Below are 22731 nucleotides of genomic sequence, written 5' to 3' on the forward strand. Positions count from 1 at the left end.
CACTGACCATCAGGAAAAAAGACATTAAAAACCACAATGAGGTTTCTTTCACCTTATGGTTGTCACCCAAAAAACAAACAAACAAAAAATAACAAATGCTGGCAAGGATAGGGCGTAAAAGGAACCCTAGTACATGTTTGTAGGGAATATAAACCAAGATCAAGTCCTTATCTAGTCCCACTCAGCTTCTCAGTTGTATACTGCAGAGCTCTGCAGATTATGGGGTATTTGAACTCCATCCAGGGAGGCCAGTGTATATTTGAAGCCATGAGGTGGGGAGAGTTCAGAGGGCTGAAGCTGGCCCTGGGCATGACCTGGCTTGCAGGCACTGGGCTGGCTCTTGCAAGCCCCTGCGGCTCCCCCAAGCTGGGCTTGCCTGCCCAGGCTCTGCTAACTTCAAGGAACAGCTGCACGGGGCCTGGAAGGGGGACCAGAGAGATATGAATTCCCTGCAGACACAATTGAGCACCACGCTTTTGACACAAATCCTTCTGTTAGGCAGCTCTCACAAAGTGGAAGACTAAGAAACTCAACCCTTTGCTTTCCTTAGTAAAGCACTCCAGACTAGAAACCAAACCAACACCATCCAAAAAGGTTCAACTTTTCAAAACAGATTTACCTTTTCTTAGGTCTTAGAGACAACTTCATTTGGGAGGGGAAAAAACACACAACTTTTTTTTTTTTCTCTTCAGTGGAACCAAAATGGAGTGGCAAATACATCACCCTTGAAAACCTTCTGTCAGCTGGAAGTACGTAATTTTGAACGAGTCACAAAAAATAGGGAAATTGACATAGAGTTTCCTTGTCCACTTCCCCATCAGGGGATCACGTACCGGCCTGAGAGTGCTTCTCGGTGAGGAAGAAAAAGGTGTGTCCACAGCCACCCAGTCCGAGTGCAGCGGGTGACACAGCCGTGTTAGGAAATTCCTGCGCCCAGGAGGCTATAAATCCCTGCCCCTACCGACCGCTGCGCTTCCACCGAAGGTGAAAGTCTGGGCTGGCAGCCTTCCCCAGGGGAAAAAGTAAGGTGGAGGAATGCAGAGCCGCAGGTAAGAGGCTCCTGAAGGGGTGGAGGTGCGGGAGGAGATGGCACCACGGGGGTCGGTTTCTGAGGGACCCTCCTGCAGCTCTCCTTTCTGCAACCCCCAGGTGCCTTGCCTTTCACACCTGGGACCTTCGTCACCTGGATGAAGGTGACCTCAGGCGTGCCTTGACCTTTCTGGGTTTCAGTGTCTCTGTTAAAAAGGTGTTGGGTTAGAAGGTTTCTAAAGACCCTATAGGATTGCAGGTGCTGGGTCAATTTCTACTTCACAGGACAGCCAGGTGAGATGAACACCAACTATTGAGGCTTTCTCTTAAACACACACACACACACACACACACACACACACAATCTTGGGGGGCTTCCCTGGGTATGGCATGTTGATTTTTTTTTTCAAGGTCAATGTAACTTCTCAGATGCCTGAACCCTCAGTGGTGGGTGAGCACCAGTGCTCCTAGATGTCCCTGGCATGTGTCCCTAGGGACAAATGATCTGGGGTTCAGGGTGCAGATTTGCCTTTCAATGATAGTCTGCTTTTGCACAATGCAACCTCCTTGTGCCTCAGCTTCCCCATCTGCAGTGATTGATCGTAATGATAATGACTGTCATAGTTGGAGTAGCAAGTGCTTCTTGTGTGTGTGTGGCATGTCAAGATCCCTGTCCCAATTCCCAATCCTTTTTGGAGGACCCTGCCCAAAACCTCTGTGCTCTCAGGATTGCTCCACCCTTGCTTGTCAGCTCTACCTTCTAGTGCAGAATGATCTTCATGAAAATCCATCCTGCCTTTTGTGCAAACTGAGGCAGTCAGATGCTGTGTCTCTCCAAGGTTGACTGTCCATGGTGGGATGCTGCTGGCTTCCCTTTCTGTGTTCCCTTTCATTTCCCACGAAGTCTCCCTTCCCCTGGTCCACTTTTCCCGGCTCAGCCCCCACGGGAGGTCAGTGGGCCTCCTTTCCACAATTCAGTGTGCTGCTTCCATCTGCATGTCTGCAAACAGCAAAGGGAGCCTTCCCACACACTTCACGGAGAGTCTAGTCTGCTTTCTTGCTGCTGTTCTTTTTCCTGCTTCAGCCTATTTGGCTGTGTTCCCAACAGACTAGGAAGCTGAGAGGGTAGTCTCTGCCCCCACATGATCTCAGTCTTGGACTCCTTGCCCAGCTATGCCAGCAGCCCTTCCCTTTGATGCCATTTCCCTCTCAATCTCCCTAGCTGGGCACCCTAATCTTCACTCCTCTTCCCCAGGCTAGCAATGTGCATTTGAAGACAGAACAAGTGAAGGAGTGTGGGGGATTGTGGCTCAGGCTGCCTCCTCATCACGTTGTTATTACTTGCTTGCCACGAGGGGACACTTAATCTTGACTGGTGGTTCTCAACCTTGAACCTGCCTTAGAATTACTTGCTGGGCCTAGTAAAGCACAGATTACTGGGCCCATCCAGAATTTTGGATTCAGTAGGTGTGGATGGAGTGTGGGAAGCTTGCCTTTGTAATATTCCCAGGTGAGGCTGAGGCTGTTGGTTTGGTGAGCACACTTGGAGCCAAGAGGAGGTGTCATGTCAGTGGCAAGCTGCTGAGTAGCCATCTCAGGAAATAAAAGAAGAGCCCTTGAGATCCATGTGTCCCATATAACTTGGGAGCCCTGTCGATATTCAGATGATGGTGACTCAGATGGGGCATGACGTTTCAAGTGCTGTTCCTGGAGCTGGCCCAGAGACCAGTTTTGAATAGCCAGGCTTTAGGAAGAGGTCATAGTTTTGGGAGCAAGGAAGAGAATGCAAGCCTTTGGGTGGGTCCCAAATTTTTGGGAATGCATATTCATGACAATGTTTTCTTAAATGTCTTCAGTAAGCAGAATCCTAAGATACCTCCCACTGATTCATGCTCTGGTATAATCCTGTCCCCTTGAATGAGGCTGAGTTTTGTGAATAGATGTGATATCACACCCATGATTATGTTACCTAATATGGCTAAGATGAAAGGACATTGCCCATGTCACTTAGATCTCTACTTGAAGGTAATATTTCTGAAAAGTGTTAGCAAATGTAACAATTACAGGGAACTGCATGCAGTTTCATGAGGGGGAAGTGATGAAAGATTGGTCTTTTAGTTATAGTTACAGCGGTATAGAAGGAGCAAGTTCTGGTTCTCTATTGCACAGTGGAGTGACTGAAGTTAGCAATGTACTCTCTGAAGGGAGTCTTTAAAAATATGTGGAAAATGCATGTTCTAAAGGAACTGTATGGATGTCAAAATTTGCACCAGGGTAAGCTTGGTTTTTTAAATTTTATTTTACTTTTTAATGATAGTTTTTTAAAAATATTTATTCATTGAAAGCAGAGAAAGAAAAGAGGGAGGAGGATGAGAGAGAGGGAATTACACACACACACACACACTGAGAGAGAGACCGAGAGGTATCTTCCATCTACTGGTTTGCTTCCCAAATGGCTGCAATCCCTGCAGTGGGACAGGCTGAACCAACAGTCCAAAGCATCATTGTGTCTCTCATGAGGGTGATAGAGGCTCCAGCTACAGTTTTTTAAGGCACATTGACAGGGAGTTGGAGCAGAGTGGAAAACTGGAATCTTAATCAGTGCTTATATGCGATGCCAGTATTATAAATGGTGGCTTAAGCCACTGGGTCACAACTCTGGGGTCTTAGTCTTGTTTTTCAATGAATGCTTTAGATCACTCATATTCTTTTAAGTAGCTAGAAGCATTGGCATTGAGGCGGATGTTGTGGCACGGTAGGTAAAGTTGCCACTTGTGATGCTGGCATCCCTTGTGGGAACCAGTTCATGCCCAGATGCTCCACTTCTCATCCAGTTCCTGAATAACCACTGGGGAGAAGCAGTGGAGGGTTTCCTGCTATCTACATGGTCAACCTAGAGTAAACTCCTGACAACTGACTTTGGCCCAGCTCAGCCCTAGCTGTTTGTAGCCAGCAGGGGACTGAGCCAACAAATGAACCATCTCTCACTTTCTAGCTCTCTCTTTCTGTTTTGTAACTCTGAGTTCAAAATATTATTTATTTTATATATACATCTGAAAAAAAGAGAATTTTGATGGTTCTCATCGCCAAAAAATGTTTGATGTTTTAAGTGATAGAAGTGGTAATTACACTTAATTGGTCACTGAGTAGTCTACTCATGGATTAAAAGTTTGCACTAGTGTTACACCAATTAAAGTAAAATAGATATGTACTAGTGTTACATCAGATAAAAGAAAATAAAACTTAAAAATTTTAAAAGTGACTTGTGTTTGTGGCATTCTGGATAAAGCCTCTGTCTGTGGTGCCAGTATCCTATATGGACTCCAGCTCGAATCCCGGTTGCTCCACTTCTGATCCATCTCCCTATTAAGCACCTGGGAAAACAATAGAAGATGTCCCAAGTACTTGGGGCTCTGGGCCCATGGGAGATACCCAAATGAAGCTCCTGGCTTTGGACTGGCTCAGTTTTGGCTGTTGTGACCATTTGGGGAGAGAATTAGTGCTTGAAGATCTTTTGTTGTCTCTACCGCCACCACCCCCATAACTCTGCCTTTCGAACACATAAATCTTTAAAAACTTAGAAAAAACCCCAAATCAGAACATTTCAAATTGCAACCATAAAACTTTATCACTGTCACAGTGATAAAATTTAGACAAGCTGTAGAAGGGATGGAAGAGTAATATAGCTCACATGTTTAGCAAGCAGGGGTGGATATTGATGAAACCATCTAAAATTGTCTGGTATTGGACAAAATTAAGTATTGCTTGTGTCAGCTCCATGGAGTGTGCATCTGGCAGAAGTGTCTGGCTCTTGCTAAAAGAAGTCTGGAGGTCAGAGCGAAGGCATCAGGGCGGTTTGAAGCTGTAGCAGACAATGTTCTGTGCTCCTGGAAGAGAAAATTGTGCTGTGGTGGAGAAGCTATTCTGCTCTGGAAAGAGTGAGTGGCTTCTGGTAGCTGGTGGCCACTACTTTTAGGGACCTCAGTCTGATCATTCCAACAGGATCCTGAGCTCTAAGAATTCTGGAATGGGGGGACCATGACAACTTATGCTGAACCCAGACACCTGACCTGCAGCCACACAGTCCAGCAAGTGGGGTTATTTTAAGTGGGGAGTGTATAGTTTTGCTACACAGCAGTGGCAAATGAACACAGTGGCCTCATCTTTCTCCTTGATGGCTGAGCCAGTCAGTCCAAGTCCCATGGCAGCGATACCCTGAGGCACCTCAGTAGTTCCAAACGTCACCAGTAATCCTTGCTCATGCTATGTTGTCATACTTAGTCAAATGCATCTGACTCTGATGGTTCCTCATAGTCTCTCAAGGATCCTGGCCATTTCAGAAAAGAATTTGCAGAATCCATCTGCAAGACTCATGCTGTTTTGACATGAGTGCTAGAAGGGGAAGGGGGGCTATTCCTGTTTAACAAGAGAAACAGACATAGCAGGAAGAAATGAATGAACCTATAGAAGGAAGGAGGAAGTAAATCTCAGCCTACTACTGGGGGTGGCTGCATCATGTTGTACTAGCAGTTTCCATAAACAAGGCACTGGAGGTATATGGGTTATCTTAGAAAAGGCACTTCTCTGGAAAATTACTCAGCTATAAAAAAGAATGAAATTTTGTCTTGTGCAATTAAATGGATCCAACTGGAAGCTATAATGCTTAGTGAAATAAGCTGGTCCCCCCAAAGGCAAATATTTTATATTTTTCCTGACTTGCAATAACTAATACAAAGAGCACAAAAATGTAATCTAAACTAATAAGATTGACATTCTGAGACTTGATTATTGTTTACATCCTTTGTCTATACTCCCAAGTTGTGTTGTTGTTGTTTGTTTCTGCTTGCTATGTGCTGATGCAGTGTTAAACCTGTGATTGTGGCTTGAAGTGAAAACATGCCATTGTAAAAGAAAAAAGAGAAAGAAATTGGGAAGGAAGGGGGTAGGTGGGGAAAGTGGGCAAGAGGGAGATCGGGGTGCGAAGTATGCCACTAAATCTGCATAATCCAATATGTGAAACTTGTTAATTTTACGTGAATTAGAAGTGAAAAAGAAAAGAAAAGGCATTTCTCCCTTACTGTAACCTGTGCGGCACATACGAGGTGAAGAGGGAGACAGCACAGCTAGATGTAGGAGACAGGGGCAAGCGAAACATTATACTAGTGGGATGCCAGAGGTTTCCTTTCTGCAAAAGGGAGAGGAACGCTGTTGAGCTCTTCCCAGCAATTTCAATTTTCTTAGGATATCAAGTTTCTCTATTGATGTGGCAATCCTCTAAGGTCCTATCCCCGTTCCCACTACTAGCTAAGCATTGACTGCCAGGGCATCATCCTGCCCTAGAGGAAGGAGGAGGTGGACAGGACTGCTCCATGAGCACACAAGCCCCATGAGCTTGGCGTCTCGGGACAATACCTGCAGCTAAGGGCTTTGGCCTTCGGTAAACTGCAGCCTTGCAAGCAGGATGCCCTAGCAGAGTTTGTTCCCGCAACACTCTGTTCAGCTCTGTGGATATCTACCCCAAATGGTCTCTGGCATTCCCTTCCAGTCCTGGTTCAGGACTGACTGCCAGGAAGCAGGGAATGGAAAAATCCTTTATGTGCTCCAACATAGGGAGGTGATTGATGTTGGTAGAACATAACGTCCTTGCCATGTTATGTTGCTCAGTAAGATGGGTTGCGGCAGATGGGAGGAAAGAGGAAGGGATATAAGGTGTTAAGTCACCATGAAGCTGTTCTCTCCACCAAGAACAAGCTAGTGGTCTGAAATTTGACAGGAGGCAGAAGGGCAGAGTGTGTGACGGGAACCCTTGACCACAGCCCTGGGGTGACTGGGCTTGTGAAAAATCCTGAAGTGTTTTCAGGCTAAGGATAGGGTTTTCTTGTGGTGAGGGACTTCCCAACACAGTGTCAACAGCAATTGCTTGAGCCTCTTTGTGTGTATTTGTTGCGGTAGCTTTTGTTGGCTTCTGCCTTTTCTCAGAGATAGCCTGGACACTAACTCTGGGATGGCAACTGTCCATCGACCTCTAGAGAACCATACATTCTTGTTGGGCATATTTTCCAGAGGTGGAAAAATGATCTTTCGAAGCATCAAAAGAAAATCTTACCCATCCTGATGTCTTAATAATTTTATGGAGAGATATTTATAACAGTGAACATTTGTACTAATTTCAAATGTATACCGAAAGAAATCCTTTTAGGAATTCTGCTAGTAGGAATGTCGTTTGATTCTTGAGGCCCCTGTGACTAAGAAAGGGGGAATTAGTTAATCCTGCCACTGTGTGTGCTCTCCATCTCTGCTGACTCCAATCTACCTCTCTTGGATTCATCTAGTTTGTTCTGGATAGAGCTCAGTTTTCCAACTTCTTGTCTGATGCATTCTTCTAGCCAGGAGGGTATCTGAGCCAGAGGGTGGGGTGCTGTGTATGGAGGGAATAGTGGACAGGCTGGCTAAGCCATACATGCTTGCCTTGATGCCCCTAGAGATTCTGCAGAGATGACTGTGTACCTGCTTTGCTATAGGGTACCCTGCTGAAGCTACTTCTGGGGTCTGTGACCAGGAAAATCATGTGATCTGGCATGTCAGTCACATCAGAGCCAATGATGTGGTTAACCTGGCTTCACTGTGCCTCCGGCTCACTCCCAAGTTCCTCTGCATCTTGGCCATGACCTTGCTTCTTCCCGGGCTTGGACCATCTCAGTGATACTCAAACCAGTAGGGCATGAGCGCCAAACAACTGGAATGGCTTGCAGCAGCATCTCTTGCAGGAACCTGAGGAGCCCTGGAAAACGTCAGGAAAGCCGAAGGAGCAGAGGGTGGAGGGCTCAGCGTGTTGGCAGGTTGATTAGTCACCCTCAAACAAGGCATAATGCTTCTTCCTGAGGGGGCACCCTGCAGACTTGGCACTGGATGTCTTTGCTGATCATGGCCATCCCATCTCAATCCAGATACCCAGCTGCCTCCCACTCTCCTTACAAGTACTAGGCAAGGTCTGCAGCTGGCAGCATCAGAGAGGCTCCCAGGGGACAAGCTCTGACATCCCTTCTACCTCAATTGACTCTATTTTTTCTATCCTTGTCTGGTGTCCCCATCTAGGGGAGGGCTGTTTCCTTATTAAGGTGGGACACCTCTAGAGACCCAATTTGGAAGCAGAGCCAAAGTTTCTCTTTTCTTAGTTTGTCTGTCTTTAACCTTTTGTTCCTTTGCCTTCAGGTTTTGAATCCACAGTAAGAAGCAGAACTGGCTGCCTTCCTCTGGCAGGTTCTCTCCTTTAATCCTGGAACCCCAAATGCCTTCCATTTTCTTCTTCTTTGCCAGGAAGGAAGTTTTAGGTTGTATCCACCTCCTTCCCTCCTTTTTGTGGAGGTGTTGCTTTCCCCTCTTTTCTAAAGTTATAAAGGTAGAAGAATCCAGACTAGCAAGAAAAGAAGCATGTTGGGAGATAATGAAAACATTACCTGCACTATGTAATGCTGTTCTGACCCATTCTGTAGTAAGAGGGTTTGAGCATAAGGTATAACCTCTCTTTCCACTTTTTCTTTTGGCAGAGCTGGAATTCCAACCCAGGCATTCCAATTTGGCATGAGGGCATCCCAAGCAATGTATTAACAACTGCACCAAATGCCCACCCCAGTGTGTGTGTTTTCTTTGACCAGCCCTCTTTTTATTTTCTAATTGGCTCTGTTTAATCTGCTTTGGTTTGTGCATTCTGTTCCATGATTGTGGTGTGAAGAAAAATGCCCCAAAACTTAGTAGCTTAAAACAATAGTCATTGGATTAGAATTCACGCATTCTGTAGGCAGGAGATTTGAGAAGGGCTCCAGTAATGCTTTGCTTCAGGCAGTTTGATTGAGTTCAGCTGTGATACTCAGCTAGTCTAGCATGTCTTCATGTGGCTGGTGCTTTGCAGGGGATTTCTCAGAGGCTGGGTGTAGCTGGGTCATGTGGCCTCCCCAGCGAGGTCCTCTTAGCTTGGCTGGCCATTCTCCATGGTTGAGCATTCCAAGGAAACCAGGTGAGAACTTCGTGGGTTTTCTGACCTAACTTCATAATTCATACAGCATTGCCTCTGATACATTCTCCTCATGGTAGGCCAGCCCACATTCATCGGAGGTGAGTTGGACTCCACCCCTTGATGGCAGAGTGGCATGGTCATGTTATAGAAGACGATAGGTGATGGGAGATAGGGTTGTAGCTATCTTTGCAAAAGACAATCTGCAACTCTGAAAAAACTAGCTGCATGCAGACATATAAATGAAAGAGCTTTTAAAGGAGACATCAAAACTTCTTTGGTAAGTAAAAGAGACAACACTGTGACAGGATCCTCGTATCCTCGTGTCTATCCTTCAGCTAACCGGCTCTTTCTGTTCTTACTTCTCTATGCAGATTATTTTAGGTGGGCAAGTAGTCTGGATGGCTGATGATGCAAACACTGGGCTGGTTTCCTACAGTTAGGAAACAAAAGCAGTGCTTGGTTTAAGTGGTGCTCTTCATCCAATCACTGGTTTGTTGTCCAAAGGCCGGAAGAGTGTCCAATCTGGTGGGAGCCAAAGAGAACTACAACTTGAATACTAAAAAGAACTCAGGAGTTCTGAGTCTTGTCTCTGACATTTTCTGGCCATGGGACCGTCAGCAAGTGAGCTGGCTTGATTTGGTTAACTTGTCAAGTTAAGCCCCTGACTCAATGCTTTAGAAATTAAAACTATACTCAGGGTAGATGTCTAAACTCAACTCAGATTGATTTAGAATCTGGAGGCCTTACCCTGAAAGAGACTTGGAAGCTCTCCCCATCTCAGTATTTGTATTTTAGACATGAACAAACTGTGACCCAGTTAATGTGAGTCTGTGGTTGCTCAAGATCACATCACTCTGTAATGGTAGAGAGATGGCTCAGCCTAACTCCAGCCTTTAGGTCTGTGGGCTTACAACTCTGTCTCTAAGGCGCCAGTCTCAATGCTAGCATGAGAGACCTTAGAATTCCAGGCAGCCTTGAACATGTATTTGTGTATTTAGGATGCTGTACTATGCTAAACATATTTTGTGGACATATATACTCAAATTTACTGGTTCTATAGGGTCAAGTTGTGTTCATTTCTATTGAGTAAGTAGTATTAACCACTTACTATGAAGCTTGGATGTTCTCAGACTGTGCAATGGACCCTTATCAAGAGTTGCAGACTGCAGAGAGTGGAAACCCTGACTTTCCCTTCAGATCTTCTGTCTTTGTGTGCTTGAGCACGTTGCTGTGTTCTCTCAGCGCCTGGGTACTTGGTTCTGCTTCTGTGTCCTGCTGAGAGGGGATACTGCTTGTTTAGTGCTTTCTCTTTGACAGCACTGTACTGAGCTGCTTATATATCATATGCCATGTATCCATGTTACGGTTGAGGACAGGTTTATAAGCTGCCTGTAGCCGTGAGAGGAGTCATATTGATGCTGTGCATATATTTCCCACTCTGCTTTTCTGAGTGGACTCTGACTTTCAAGGCTTGGGACAGGTGCAAACAGCTTGTTTCAAGCTGCTCCAGAGGGTGAAATCTGATCAATCAATGCAGGTTTGAGAGTAGCCAATTGAGATCCAAAATGACAGAAGCGTTTCAATCATGGACATTTCTCAAGACTGGAAGTGTCCATCTTGTGAGGAGATTAACTTGAGCGTAAGTAGGAAATGCTGGGTTTGGGAAGACTGAGTGAGCAGATAAACTTAACGGCTTCTGAATCCCATTTCTAGCTCCAGGTTTTGATCATTCTACCAAACAAATAGTATTGTGGCTGAGGATTGCATGGACTAGTTACACAGCCTACATTATTATCCCATTAGCTCTGTGGCTTTGGGCAGGTCCCCTAATGTTTCTATTGCTCATTTGCCCATTATGCCTCCGTGCTCCACCAGACTTGTGAGTACTGTCCTGTGGTGTCATGTAGGGCAGCAATTCCCGATGCACAATAACAGACTGGGAGAACTTGAACCTTGGTGATCCACCCTGCAGACACAAAGAGCTTCTTCACCTTGATTTGGGGGAGGATGATGACTCTGGGCTGTAGGGGTGGCCTTGTTCGTTGTCAGCCTAGGGAGAGGCTGGTACCCTAGGAAGGTAGAGGAAGCCATGGTCCAGACTGTGGGGGCTCTTGGTGACTCAGGGTTACTGGGGCTTGAGTGTGGGAAGAGACGACTTGTGTTGATCTACCAAAGTGTCTGTTGGTGGTTCTTGGCACAGAAATTGGTGTTCAGAAAGCTTGGCAGAAAGAATGTTTTTAGAGAGAAAGCAAATTTATTGGCAGAAACTAAAGCATAGAAGGTGACTAGCCATTAGGGGAGCTGCTGTCAGCATCTCCAGGTCTGCTTATCAGCCCAGTATGGACAAATCCTTGGTTCTAAGGATTCTCCTGGGCTGGGACTCCAGCAAGTGCTTCTGTCTCCTTGGGTCCCACAAAGGAACAGGTGGCCAGTACCATGGGCACCACTGGTGATCATGACACAACTGTACAGCAGAAACAGCCGTGTCCTGTTGCACTGAGGCAGAATTTCCTTATTTCCAGTAGAGGAGAACAGAACAGAAGTAATTTGTGGGCAGCTTAGGAAGGGTTCTATTTTGAGTCCATTCACGTTTTCAACAAATGTTGCCTCATAACTGCTCATCTATTTCTCTGTATCTGCATCTACAGGATCTTCCCTATTGCCCAAGTGCTTAAAATTCTGTGATTTCCTGAGATAGTTAAAAATGCCTTTTGGGTGCTGGCATTGTGTAGCAGGTAAAGCTACTATGTGTAATGCCAGCATTCCATATGGGTGTTGGTTCAAGTCCCAGCTACAGCACTTCTGAGGCAGCACCCTGCCTATATGCTTAGGAAATCAGTGAAAGATGGGCAAAGTCTTTGGGTCCCTGAACCCACATAGATAGCTAGAAGAAGATCTTGGACTGACTCAATTCTGGTTGTTGTAGCCATCTGGGGAGTGATCCAGTAGATAGAAGATTGCTCGCACTCTCTTTCTCTGCTTCTCCATCTCTCTAACTCTGCTTGTTAAATAAAAGTCTTTTAAAAAGTTTTAAGAAACATTACTTTACTTTTGAATTTAAAAAATCTGTAGCATAACTTTGATATTAATATTTATTTTCCCAAAAGTTTCAGAAGGTTTTATGTAACAGATCTAACACATATGTAGGTTTTTAGGAATTTGTTTTATAACCTGGAAGTGACTCAGTGGTGGGTGTGGTTATTTGATTTCATTAATATTCAGCACCTACCGTGTTGTTTTTGTTCTTCAGTTGGCTATGTTGCCTGACTCAGAGCTGAGACAGTTGCCTAAAAGTTTCCAGAAACAAGAGGAGGATAGCAATAAGAATGGCTTAATCTCTTCTGAATTCAGTCCTCAAAAATCCGAACATACTCTAGACTAAAATCTGTACTCTGTTTCAGTGTTTGAAGATTAATTTTGGGAGCAACCATTTGCCTGCGTTTTCTCCTGGTCAGCTAAAAATGTGTTCCTATATTCCTACTGGTGTGCATTGTCTAACTCTTGGCTATGTCTGTAACTTTCAAATGTTTGGTGGAATCTTTATGGGCAAGTGCAGATAAAGGCATACTGGATCCCTTCACATCCTTGGAATGAGTCCACTGCACACTGAAAATATTTGCCACAATCGTTGCAAGCAACGATGTGCATAGCATCTATCTGATGACTGCTTGCATAGTTTACATTGCAGTCAGCATTATAAGTCATCTAGAGATGATTTGGAGCCTACCTGAGGATGTGTATAGGTTCTGTACAAACACTGAACCATTTCCTGGAAGCAACGTGGACATCTGTGAACATCGGAATCTTCTGGGAGTCTTGGAACCATCCTCTGGGGGTCCTGAGACAGCTGTGGATGTCCACACAGCTCCCTGTGTAGAAGTGTATATGTCTAGAAAGAGAAGAGAGAGGGCACAATGAGGGAAAGCAAAGTTGGCCAAATGTTAACAATCAGTGAATCTCGACTGATGTTCATTGCACTAGCCTGCTCATTTTTAAGTCTGTAATTTTTCAAAATGAAGTGAGAAAGAGGGATCCACACCTCTAGACTCTTAGGCTGTCTGGAGAATTTGTGAACAGAAGCCCCAAGCCAGGAGGTAGAGACCTGTGCATCAAAGGTGGTACCTGCTTCCCAGGGTCTCAGTGCAGTCTGCAGGGCGCTGTGTACCACCTCCTGCCTGGCTCAGGTCTGCACCAACAACTGTTGTTCTAAAGTTATGTTGCATTGTATTGGAATGGCAAATCACACACACACACACACACACACACACACACACACACACACACACAGAGAGAGAGAGAGAGAGAGAGATCTTTCCTACACTATACACTCCCCAAGTATTTGCAACAGATGAGATTGGGTCAAACATAAACAAGGAGGTCGGAACTCTATGTGGATCCCTCATGTGGGTGGTAGGGGCCCAATTACTTGGGTCACCTTCAGCTGTTTTCCCAGGCACATTAGCAGAGAGCTGGATTGGGAGCTGAGCAGCTGAAGCTCTGACTGTTGCCTGGCCTGAAATGCCAGGGTCACAGGCGGCCTCTTAACCCGCTGTGCACCAGTGCAATTTTTCTTCATCCTCCAGGTCTTCACACATCTCCCCTCATTTTTGGTGGCTGTTCCTTCTTTGCGTTTTTCTTCTGATTTTTCACATTGAATACTCTGCAACATGATTATTTGATACAAAAGTACCAGAATAAATCATAATTCGAATACTTGGTACAAGTTGCCTGTGAAATTTCACTTTTCCGGTAAGAAGGTCAGCTCAGATTCCAGAAGAAACGCCAAGTTATTTGCGATTTGAAAATACATGTAAAGAAAGTAGGCCAGGGGAATAGGGTTTTGCTGTAAACCTTTGCAAAACTCATTTCGTGCCTCCCTCGAGCCTGCCAAGACCTACTATTTCCCACACTACAGCAACTTTGGCTCCAGACCCTTTCTGAGGTTTTGATTATTGAAAACTGTCACTGCCATGTGTTTGTGGTTTACTTGTCTGCGACCACTTCCGGGAGAAGTTGGAGTCAAGCAGCTGTTTGTTTTGCTAAAGCCCAGGGTGAGAGAAAAGCAGTACATTCCCGGCTGCAGGGGTGGGGAAGGTGGGGGAAGGCAGGCACCCACAGGCAACACTTTGGGATGTCACTTCACTACCTGAGATGTCTCTGACTTTGCAACAAGCTCAGAGGGTTCACTTCAAAACCACTTTCATCACTTGGCAAAAGGAAGATATTGGTCTGGACTTCCCAAACACCCTTCAACTTCCTAGCTCTGAGAAACTTCAGCAAGTGACTGTCCCTGAGGGAGTCAGACTTCTTAGGGTCCAAGACATCTAGAGTCCATCAGCAGAGGTTCTTCTTATTTATTATTTTTAAAAGATTTATTTTATTTTTTATTGGAAAGTCGGAGGAGGAGACACAGAAAGATCCTTCATCCATTGGTTCACTTCCCAAGTAGCTGCAATGGCCAAAGCCCAACAGATTTGAGGTCAGGAACCAGAAGCCAAATTGTTCCAGAAAGTCTTCACACAGCTGAGGATCAGAAAGAGGACTATGAGAACTGACACCACTGCCCAGCATGGTTCTTTCCTCTGGGTTCTTTTCTATAAAGTTGGTAAAGGACTGGGAATCAGGTTTGGTTGTGCATGACAATAACCCGAACAAGTAAGAAGACAATAATCCAAGGAGGTGGGCAGCAGCTACGGAGGGCACACACACTCTTATCTTCACTTTAAAAATACTTGCTAACTAGTTTATAGCAATATGTTTTCATTTATCCATTTATTTGAGAAGCAGAGAAAGGAAGAGAGAGTGCTTTCCCATCTGCTAGTTCACTCCTCAGACACCTGTGACAGCCACATCTTGGCCTGGCAGGTACATGGATCTGGGCCTTTCTGGGTTGGCAGGAACCCAAGTATTCAAGCCATCACTGCTGCCTGTGAGAGTTCTCTTCGACAGGAAGTTGAAGTCACGAGCCAGAGTCAGGAATAAAACTCTGATGTCCACAAGAGCATGTGAGCTGTTGGCCTACATACCTGCTTCCATGAGCCTCTCTTCTTGTTACCCGGCCTCTATTAACAGATTGTTTGCACTTTGTGGCCCAAACAGAACCACCATACTCAGACTGAGTTAGCTGGTAGGAAAATGGGTGGATATTTCTAACCCCCCCATAGGAAGACTTTCCAGGAGGGCCAGGTAACATGTCCACTCAGATTCATTGACCTGATTTTTGTCACGTGGCCGCTCCTAGGTGTAAGGGCAGGTAGGAAAGGTAATCTTTGTGATGGGTAGTCATGGGCCCACTTGAGAATCAGGATTCTACTCTTGGACAAGCAGTGTGTGTCACAGAAACTGTTTTTAAAGAGCAAGGGTTAAGGACTCACCAATTCTGGGTTTGAAAGTCAACCCTGCTTAGTAACAATAAGATCTTGGTTACCTTTTATTTCTTTAAACATGTCATCGCTAAGATGGGCTTGAGCCTCCCACCATGGGGGATAAAATGAAAGAATGGATGCCCGCTATTGGACACCCTAGCTGTTGCTGATGCTGTGGTACTGGTCAGCCTCTTTGACCTCATTTACTTATTCTGAGATGTAGTGTTATACATGATGTATTCAATTTCTAGTTTTCTCAGATCCTTCTAAAGAATTGGCGTAACTGGGTCCAGACCATCTGGGGACAATATCAGCTAATGTTTATCTATGGGGATTCAAAGAGGAAAAAGCAACTTGGCCCATGTGTATGTGATCTTCATTTTGGCAAACCCAAGCATGAGATTAGAGGGAAAGCTGCAAGAAACATTTGTGTTTCAGAAATGCCTCAAAGATAAGATGGTGCGGAAGCAGAAATTACTTAGTGGAGGCAGCTCCAGACCAGACAGCCACTGCAGGTCAGCATCTTGGGTCATTGGCTTCTCATCCCTGGATGGGGAGAGGCTGAGCTGGCGGTTATGAGCCCCTGGATTCTGAAGGTTCCCTACTCACAAGGGAGGATTTCTAAAGTTCAAGGGTTCCTTCCTGAATGCCAGTCCCGTGATGAACCAGCTGGGCATGTGGTAGGCCATTTGTGCTGATATCTATTCCAAAAGGAGTGACTCATGGGAATGGGGTTGGGATTTTTTTTTTTAATCAGACATACATATTCACTGGTACTTTCTGGGATGGGGCAGTATGTAGGTCACAGTGAGTAGGAGCCAGCTCCTGCCTTCAAGGCTGTCACCACCCCTGGGAAATCAGACAAGCATCAGGTGTGGTAGATGGTACATTTGCTCCCATTTCTTTACTCCTCTTGGTGAGATGATTTCCCTCACGCACCATGTGGCAGGTTTGGCCATGTGGCTTACTGAGGCCAGTGGAATGTGGGCAGACAAGAGTGAGCCAACTCGAAGCATGGCCTTGTGTACCTTTGCCCCATCAGTTTTGTTCTGCTGTCTTATGAAAAAATCATGTCCCAGGAAGCTTACTAGTCCAAGAAGCATGATGGATGCAAGGAACAGACTTGGAAGCCTGTTGGAGCTTGGAGTCAAGCCCAAACACACCTGACTTAAGTTAGCCAGACTCTGTCTGACCTACTCACTTGTGTGTGAACATAAAGGGGGGTTGTTTTACACTCTTTATTTCTGAATCTTTGGACAATGGTTGGCAGATACAACATACAGTTGAGAGTGTGAGAAGGACCACAGTAAAACCACAGAAGGGTGGGTCAATGTCCAGTTCTAGGGACACTTAGGGGAGGGCTGCTTCATGAACTTGAGTAAGTTGATCACTTCTCGGAACTCACCTTATTTATTTATTTTTTTCTATGGGATGCTGTGGACTACACAGAAGTATATAGAATCCTTTAGTGGATGTCAGAATTGTGTGTAAAACAAAAGCTAATCCATGGGCAGTATAGCCATTCCATGATATCTGGAGCAGACTGGTTCCAGGACCCCCTTGGATACAGCATTTATGGATATTCAAGTATTTGTATATAACCCAACTATATCTCCTTGTATACTTTTAATCACCTCTAGATTACTTATAAATATTCAATGCAATGTAAATGCTATATAAAAGCTGTGGTACTGTATTACTGAGGGGATGATGAAAAATTCAGCACTTATTCAGTTCCGATGTAATCCTTTTACGAATTGTTTCCTATGTGTGATGGATTGAACCTGTGGGTGCAGAACCCTCTGATATGGAGGGCTGCATGTGTAGGGAAACTCTCTCATAAGTGAAATGGTCTTTCAATCATTGGCAGTCAGAGACAGAGCTGTGGATATAGCAATGTAGGCTCTAAGCACATGTGGCATACACACTAGAGAGAGGAGACTGGTAGATGATGATTGCTATCATAGAGAATCATAGAGAGGAAAGGCTCATAGGGCACGGTGGTGCGGAAGAGCACCGTGATGTCACAGTGGCAGGTGTGGGAAAGCCTAGGCAAGCACAGACCTTGTAAGCAAGGGCATCAGCAGTGGCCCAAGCTGAGGACTGGGTACCTGGGGAAGAGGGTGGGAGCTGCTGAGTTCCGCTTCTAGAACTTGGGATGTGGTGTCCTTTTTCCAAGAGAGTCTGCTGAGATTCTGGGATGTGGCTTCAGGTGTGTTCAGAGGAAAAAGCAGCAGAGAAGCGAATCTGAAAACATCTGAGTTGCCTTGAGGAGCTAGCATCTAGGTGGGATAGGCATTCGATCTAGCGCACAAGTTGCCTGTTCACATGCCTGCATCTCTAGTCAAAGTACTTGGGTCTGATTCCTGGCAGCCCTGGAGGCAATGATAATGACTCAAGTTTGGATTCTTGCTGCCTATGTGGGAGCCTTGCATTGGATTTTTGCATCCTGATTTTGGCCAGGCTCAGTCCTGGCTATGGTGAACATTTGGGCACATAAACCAGAGAATGGGAACTCTTGTTGCTGTCTGTCTGTTTGCCTCTCAGAAACAAAAAAAACAAACAACATTAACAACAAAAACAAAACAAAACAAAAACCAAAAAACCAAAAAAACAAAAACAAAACCCCAAGTGTAGTCTAACATATTTCTGTCATCAGGTGAAGACACAAAACCCTTTTCCTGGGATGATCCATCAGGGATCCTCCCTGTGGGAGTTTGTGGCTCCTGATGAGCAGCCCCTCCTGTTTCCTCTCCTAGGCTAAGGCGATGTGGACCTCGGCTCTCTGCTTGCTGTGTCTTCCAGGAGCTTCCAGGAACCATGTTCATCTTGTACACGTTGATAACAGGTGTTTCTGCACTTACCCTTCAGGCAGAGGAGCATGCAGGTAAGAACTAGTTCTATCAGCTGGAAATGGGCTTGCTGCAGCTTCTCTGGAAAAAGAAGTTGTCTGGGGAGAGTGTGTTGTTACCCCAAGGTGAAGTGTGAGTATCTGGACCCTGTCTAGTGTCTTCCTCTTGTCTGGCCTCTCTGCTGTGCCCAGGTAGGGCTGCAAAGGCATAAACCACAGTAGTGGATTGGTCCTTAGCAAAAGATGTCTTTGGATTTCAGCCACATGGACTTCCACAACTAAGTTTTCTGTCTGAGCTTTTAATGGTGAAGTATGAACAGGTGAAAAACATGTGCAAATTTAAAGTCTTAAAAAATTTTTTTTGGGATAAAGTGGATTGAAGTCTCCTCACAGAAACTAAGTTGGTATTGGTAATAGCCCTGAACTGTTTTTTTTTTGGGGGGGGGGCGGAGGGGTATTTTGAAATATACTAATGCGGGGGCAGGGAGGGCGATTTCACAAACTCCCTCCATGCCCAGCTGTCTTGTCCAGCAGGACAGTCAACGGGGGTCGCAACCACCTAGGAGAGATTGGGGGACAAGAGACACGAAGAATGGACAGCAAGACAGGTTGTCTGATCAAGCTGTCAGTTTATTGATTTTAATTGAGGGTTTTTATATTCTTCAGTAACTAAGGCTCAGGGAGGAAAGGAGAAACTAGGACGCAAGCCATGGTCTCCAGACCGATTGTTCTTGAGCAGCCACCATATCAACCATAGTAACCAGCATATCAACAATAGCATAGGTAATCAGCAACAAGATATCAGCAGGTACAGTATAAATCACATTCTAAAACAGTTGCTAGAAACAATTGAAGCTAAGCGTGTGATTAGTTTCATAACTTCTTTCCCAAGCAACTAGCCAGCCGGGGGTTTTCCACTGGCCCATAGTTCTATATTCAAAATGGCTTCAGTGTGGCTATAGTGCACGGCTCCTGACATCACGGCTCCTGACACCCAGCCCAACACCAATGAGTCACTTCATTAGGGACGTGTGGCTTCTTCAGATGTCTCTCTGCATCTCAGTTTCTGTTTGAGGTCTAGGGCACTTCTATGATCTCAACAGGTCTTGGGACCCAAACGTTGAGGTTGGTCTCTATCCTTCTGCAACTACAGGACCCTGCCGATTCCGTGGCAAGCATTTCAAAATGCAATTCAGGTTGGAAGGGGAGCCAGTGGTCCTCAGATGCCCTCAGACATGGTCTTGGGATGGAGTTTCTGTCGACCCCCACAGCAACCTGACCTGGCGTAGAAACAGCTCTGCTCAGATGGTCCCAGGAGAAGGAGCACGAATGTGGGTCAAGGATGGCACACTCTGGTTGCTGCCTGCCTTGCAGGGAGACTCTGACACCTACATCTGCACTGTCAGGTAAGCCCTGGGGCCTCTTTGCACCAAGCTGGTCTGAATTTCCCGTCCAGGTCATGGTTACGGGACCAACAAATTCCTCATTGTTCTGCAATATCCCTCATTGGATATTCTCCTGGCTTCTCCATCTCCTCATCTGAGCTTTGCTCAAATGTCACTTCTGTGAGATGAGGGGAATTGTCCTTTATTTGGCACAGCACTCTGTCATTCGTTCTCTTTTCCCTCCTGTGCTTGTTCCCCTACCTGACACATCTTTCTGTGTTTGTATATTTAAGAACATGAATGTATACATTAGAACAGGAATGCCATGGACTTGGCCTATGATGAACGCACATGGTGGGCAGAAATGTGGAAACTTGGATAGAACCTGAGAGCTGGATGTGCCCTTAGAAATAAATTAATATAACTACTTGTTGTGCATGGGAGGTAACCAAACTTGCTTACCAATGTCCATCGATAGAGTTGAGACTGGAACCCACCATTTCTGACCCTGGGACCAGTCCTCCATCCCATTCATCCTTTCTTTCTTTAACTGTAATAACATATGCATGACATGAAGTTTGCCATCTTAATTCATTTTAAGCCCTGTCCACATCAGTGATAACTAGTACATTGATATTCTTGTGTAACTATCACCACCATCCATCTCTAGCACTTTTTCATCTGCTCAAACTGAAACTCATTTCTCATAAAACAGCTCCCATGCTCCCTGGTCTCAAACTCTAGTTACCTGCTTTTTACCTTCTGTTTCTAGGGATGTGACTGCACAAGGCTACCTCCAGAGAGTGGAATTGCATACTTTCTGTCCCCTTGGGCCTGGCTTATTTCATGTAGTAGGGTGCCATCGAGGTTCACCCATATTTATCATATGCTAGAATTCCCTCCCTTTTCCAGGTCAATATTCTTATTCCAGTGCATACACAAGCCACAGCTGCAGTATCCATTTATGGCCATTTCCCTCACGTCTACCTCTCGGTGGTTGTGAACAATGCTGATGTGAAAATAGTCATACAAATATTTGTTTGGGTTCCTGTCTCAATCCTTTGCTCTAGACCCAAAAGACAGATTGTGAAGTCCCATGGCAGTTTTTGTTTACTTTTTAAGGAGTTGCCACATTCTTTTCCACAGTTGCTGTACTACAAGGGCCCAGCTCCTCAACATCTTTACCAATGCTTATAATTTTTTGCTTTTAGTTTTTAAACAATAGGCATCTTAATCAGCATGAAGTGGTACTCATCATGATTTTGACTTGCATGTCCCAAGGATTAATGATGTTGAGCTTATTTTCATGTATTTACTGGAGAAATGTCTGTTCAAGTTCTTTGCTCTTCTAAAAACAATTTTTTTTGGTTTTGTTCTTATTGTATTGTAGGACTTTGCTATACATTCTGAATATTAAACTCTTATCAAATATGATTTACAAATATTCTTCCCACTCCATAGGTTGAATATTTACCTGTTGGTAGTGTCCTTTGATATCAAAAATATTCTTAATTTTGATCAGCTTACCCATTTCTAAATTTTATTGCTTGTGCTTCTAATAGTTAAAAAAGATTGCCCAATGCAATATTGTTAATGGGTGTACTACACTTTTCTTCTAAGATGCTGAAGCTTTAGTTTTTTTTCCCACAGAGCTCTTTTGTCCATTTTAAGTTAATTGTATCTGATATTAGGTCAGAGCCTTGTGTTGCTCTTCTTCACATGGAGATCCAGTTTTCCCATTCCAGTTGTCAAAGAGATGGCGTTTTCCCCACTGGGTCGTCTTGACCTGTCTTGTTGCTTGTTGAAAGAGAATATCACAGGCCTAACGTTGGTGATCTCAAAAGCTTTCCAGTTTAGTCCTTTTGGAAGGGTTAGGGCTGATCTTCATCCTGCTTGGGGAATAGTATTTTTAGGTTTTCTCTTCCTACTTGCTGCCTCTGTCCTTCTTTACAGCTCTTTTTACTTCTTGAACTAACTGGCCGTATCGTCTTCCCAGAGTTCATAAGTTCATTTGATTTTAGGAGAAAACATTCGTTTACATTTGCACATACAAGTGACATTCCTGGTCCAAAGGAATTGCTGATGAATGGAAGAATTTCAGATGACAACTCCAGTTCCAGGGTGATATGTAAACGCATGTGTGTGTGTGTTAGAGAGAGAGAGAGAGAATCTTCCATCTGTTAGATTACTCCCTAAATGGCTGCAGTGGCCAGAGCTGATCCGTGTCAAAGCCAGAAGCCTGGAACTCCATCCGCATCTACCACGTGAATGGAAGAGGCTCAAGCACTTGAGCCATCTTTCACTGCTTTCCTAGTGAAAAATTTTGGCAAAAATTGTTTAGAAATGGAGCAGGAATGAGCCTGGTACTGTAGCCTAGCAGCCAAAGTCCTCTTCTTGCACACACTGGGATCCCATATGGGCACCGGTTCTTATCCTGGAGGCCCAACTTCCCATTCAGCCTGGGAAAGCAGTCCAGGATGGCCAAAGTCTTGGGACTCTGCACCCATGTGAGAGACCCAGAACAAAGCTCCTGACTCCTGGCTTTGGATTAGCTCAGCTCCGGCCTTGCTACCACCTGGGGAGTGAATCAGCGGACGGAAAATCTTCCTTTCCATCTCTTCTCCTCTCTGTATATCTGACTTTGCAATAAAAATAAACAAATCTTTAAAAAAAGAAGAAGTGGAGCAGGTAGGATGTGTACCAGGACTCTAATATGGAATGGTGACATTGCAATCCATAGCTTAACTCCTAGATAGCAATACTGGCCCCTAAGGACAGGCTTAATCATGCCTATTAATTCATCTCTTATTTCTGAAACATAAATATATGGATGTGTGATTTTACCGTGCTATAACCTCACATCTTGCTGTCTTTTTCAGGTCCCAAATTCTAATTCTTTTTGAGGAACACTGCTAAGGAAACTTAACAGCAAGGTAGTAAGAAATGGAATCTGAAGTTGGAAAGACAGAGATGGCAGTCCTAGCTCCCTTCCTTTCCATCTGGCAGGATCTTGATCTTCCTGCTTGACTTTTATGGTCTCAGTTCCTCTCTGTAAAGCTTGCTGAGCACCCAGACACATGCTCTCTC

General features: G+C 44.9%; 1 protein-coding gene across 2 annotated transcripts in view; it reads left to right on the forward strand.

Moving 5' to 3' along the window:
- Positions 1-966: 966 nt before the first annotated feature.
- Positions 967-22731, forward strand: part of IL1R2 (interleukin 1 receptor type 2) — a 35321-nt gene continuing 13556 nt past the window's right edge. Inside the window, exons 1-3 of one of the 2 annotated variants that reach the window (XM_040993869.1) lie at positions 967-1049; positions 18168-18295; positions 19413-19665. In XM_040993869.1, coding sequence (XP_040849803.1) covers positions 1036-1049; positions 18168-18295; positions 19413-19665 — 395 coding nt within the window. In that variant the 5' untranslated portion in view covers positions 967-1035. Of the gene's footprint in view, positions 1050-8709; positions 9321-18167; positions 18296-19412; positions 19666-22731 lie in introns of those variants that run through there. The other variant, XM_040993868.1, reaches the window with a different exon arrangement.

This window comes from Ochotona curzoniae, unplaced genomic scaffold (assembly GCF_017591425.1).
Source record: "Ochotona curzoniae isolate NIBS_2020 unplaced genomic scaffold, NIBS_Ocur_1.0 contig_883, whole genome shotgun sequence".
Taxonomy (NCBI): Eukaryota; Metazoa; Chordata; class Mammalia; order Lagomorpha; family Ochotonidae; genus Ochotona; species Ochotona curzoniae.